Source organism: Megascapheus bottae, chromosome 1 (genome assembly GCF_031878675.1).
Source record: "Megascapheus bottae isolate mThoBot1 chromosome 1, mThoBot2.hap1, whole genome shotgun sequence".
In the NCBI taxonomy this organism is placed as follows: Eukaryota; Metazoa; Chordata; class Mammalia; order Rodentia; family Geomyidae; genus Megascapheus; species Megascapheus bottae.
The window spans coordinates 8,500,227-8,503,551 of NC_143509.1; the positions used below are offsets into that span (position 1 = coordinate 8,500,227).

The following is a 3,325-nucleotide window of genomic DNA, read 5'->3' on the forward strand; positions in this document are numbered from 1 at the left end:
CCTAACCCAATATTGCTCTAGTGGCTTGGCCTACTGCTGGCCCTTCCCCCAGTGGATGGTCCACAAATCCTCCAGCCCAGTTTACCACACAGAATCTCAATCTCTATAGGAAAGCCTTCTCTCCCAAGCTCTCAATGCATAGGCTTCCTATAGCGTAGGTTTGGGCACTGGCTCCAAAAATAGGCTCCTAGACAGAGACATGCATCATAAATGTGTAAAACGCTTAGATTCCCCCTGCTGCCCTGGAACCTGCTCCCCCCACTACACATTGCTGTGCTGTACTGCCAGGTGATCTTGCTCTAGCCAGCCCAGTTATTCTTTGCTTTTCAACACAGCTGTGTTTCACAAGTAGAAACTTCACATGTAGAAAAAGCCCGAGGAACAAGGCATCTCAGAGTGAGAAGATTCTAGAAGTAAGGGAATGCCACTCTTCACCAACATTCATGAGTATATTGTACTGCATGGGTGGTGCAAAATTCAAACTTTTATGTACTTGAATTTCAATTGTATACAGTTGACAATTTTGGAATATGTGTTTCATTTTCCTAACAAAATATTTTTTGTTTATGAGCAGTTGCCCAAGTGATATAGAGGCACGAAATCTAACCCAGGTTACAGATTTCCTTCTCCTGAGAATCTCAGAAGATCCAAAATTTCAACCCATGCTCTTTGGACTGTTCCTCTCCATGTACCTGATCAGTGTGCTGGGAAATCTGCTCATCATCCTGGCTGTCAGCTCTGACCCCCACCTCCACACCCCCATGTACTTCTTCCTCTCCATCCTCTCCTTGGATGACATCTGCTTGGTCTCCACCACCATCCCCAAGATGCTGATGAACCTGCAGAGTCACAGCAGAGCCATCTCCTGTGCAGGCTGCCTCACACAGATGTGCTTCTACATCATTTTTTGCTGTATGGATGTTATGCTTCTTACTGTGATGGCCTATGACCGCTTTGTGGCCATCTGTCACCCCCTGAATTACCCTCTCATCATGAACCCTCGTCTCTGTGTGTCCTTGGTTCTGCTGTCGCTTGTTGTCAGCTTCTTGGAAGGACAGCTGCACGTGTGGATGGCATTGCAGATGACCGATTTCAAGGAACTGGAAATCCCAAATTTCTTCTGTGACCCTTCACAAATTCTGAATCTTTCCTGTAGAGCCACATTCTCAAACGATGTCTTCAGATATGTTGTTGCTATCATTTATGGATTTCCTACAATCTTTGGAATCCTTCTTTCTTACTATAAAATTATTTGTTCAGTGCTGAGAATTCCATCATCAAGAGGGAAGTACAAAGCCTTCTCCACCTGTGGCTCTCACCTGTCAGTGGTGTGTTTATTCTTTGGGACAGCATTGGGTGTTTATGTTGGATCAGCTGTGTCACATTCTCACAGGGGCAGTGCTGTGTCCTCAGTGATGTACACAGTGGTCACTCCTTTAGTGAACCCCTTCATCTACAGCCTGAGGAACAGGGACCTCAAAAGTGTCCTGATCAGGCTGTTGAAACGAGGAGCTGACATCAGGAGGTAGAAAATCCATCTGTAATATGGTTTTGCAAAGGAAAAAAATAACCCTTATTCCTGTAAATCCTACCTGTCTGTACACATTCTTAGTATTTGTCTGGTTTCATTAGTGTAATTGATGACACAGGAGCACTGTGTCAAGGATATGCATGAGGAAGGTTTCATTTGTTTTTAATGTATAACATTTTAGTTTGTAAAGATCATGCATGTCTGGAGATGGTCACCCCACAAAATGAATTTTACAATGGTTGGATGTGAATTTTCTATCATACACATTTTACTGTTGCTTCTCTCTGGGGCAGCAACACGGGAACGGGGAGGGACACACAGGGCCAGCCTGTAGTCCCCCGGGAGCCGAGCTAGATGGTAAGTGTCGATGACCCAGGCCTCCCCCAATTACTGGGGAAGAAAAAACCACGCTGAGTCAGAAGCAGTGTTAACCATGAAAGCGCATCAGATCTCTCTGCTGATCCCTGCTGATCTGATTTGCTGTTCTCTCATGTTCTCTGATGCTCTCATGCCTTTATTGCATCAGACAATTAGTTATATACTGTTGGGGTAAGAGGGTGGGAACTGGGAAGCTAGCCAATAGAAAGAGGGCCTCTGTGCTACCACGAAGGGTCTGGGTGGGGCTTTCAGGTACTGGGCAGGACAGGTGCAGGAAAGCGCGTGAGACCTGAGCTGCTGTGAGACCCGCGAAGCTGCGGGGGGTTCAATTGAGTCATGTACGCAGAGATGCCTTAAGAGAGGTATGGAAAGGCTTGAATGCTTGCTCAGAGCCCTTTAATTGCTGCTGAGCCAGAATTAGGCCTCAGAGACGGAGGTCAGGCCCCAACAATTCCCCCTTTTTGTTTATTAGAACAAGGGGGACAAGCGCGCAAAGCCCCTGTCTTAGGTTGTCCCCTTCAGGGGATCTTACCCGTCATTGAGTGCTCTGCGGCCTTCTGTCCCACAGTACAGATCACCCCCTGGCCTGACTTAGGTTGTCCCCACTCCAGAGGTCTTACCCATCATTGGCTCTCAGGGAGACATCTAATGGGAGTCGAGGGATCCTTCCTTGTCATAGGGCTCTCCTTTGTCTTAGGAGTCATTGGCATTGGTAGCAAGCCTCTGGTTATGCACCTGTACGTTCATCTACTGAATGGATTTGTTCATCAACTGAATGGATTCTATCCTGCTTTGAATGAATTGTAACCTAATTGATAACACAGGGCCCAAAAGTTAAAAGTAAGAACAAGAGTAGTATGGGACCAAGAAATGGAAGGACATAGGGTAGCCATCTGTGCAGTCCGGTCCAGAGGAAGTTGATGATGGGTATCTTGACTCCAAGAAGAAACAGGATCAGCACTGTAGGTTCCATTATTTATTCTGAAAAAGAAGAGAGAGAGAGATATCCTCAGGAGGCAGAGAGCCTTCTGGGTCCGGATCAGTATTATTGGGGTCCCTCCATATTTGGGGACAATATTTAAGATCCCTTGCAGGGACCCAAATTGGCTTTGTTTCATTAGTGTGGAAAACACAACCAAATCCTCTTCCAGCTGTAATGAGGGGATCTGGGCCCCTCCACTCCCCGTTAAGAGGGTCCTTCCACCGCACATAGACAGTTCGATAGGGAATAGAGGTTGTCCAGTGTTTCTGGAAGGGTGAGAGATGTTCCCCTTTGGCAAAATTTAAAATATTGAGAGTAAACAAAGCCATCTTTAGCAGATCACGAGGGGGGGAGTGCATTCCTCTTTTTTGTTTTATTAATTGAGATTTAAGGACATGGTTATATCTTTCTTCTGGGATTGCCTGTCTTCTGGG

At 46.2% G+C, this 3,325-nt stretch overlaps 1 protein-coding gene across 1 annotated transcript; it reads left to right on the plus strand.

Annotated features, from left to right (window-relative positions):
* The first annotated feature begins 605 nt into the window (after positions 1-605).
* Positions 606-1,529, plus strand: LOC150068296 (olfactory receptor 7E178-like). The gene has a single exon (XM_090318858.1). It carries the CDS (start codon positions 663-665, stop codon positions 1,527-1,529), a length of 867 nt encoding a protein of 288 aa, XP_090174984.1. The 5' UTR covers positions 606-662.
* Positions 1,530-3,325: the final 1,796 nt, after the last annotated feature.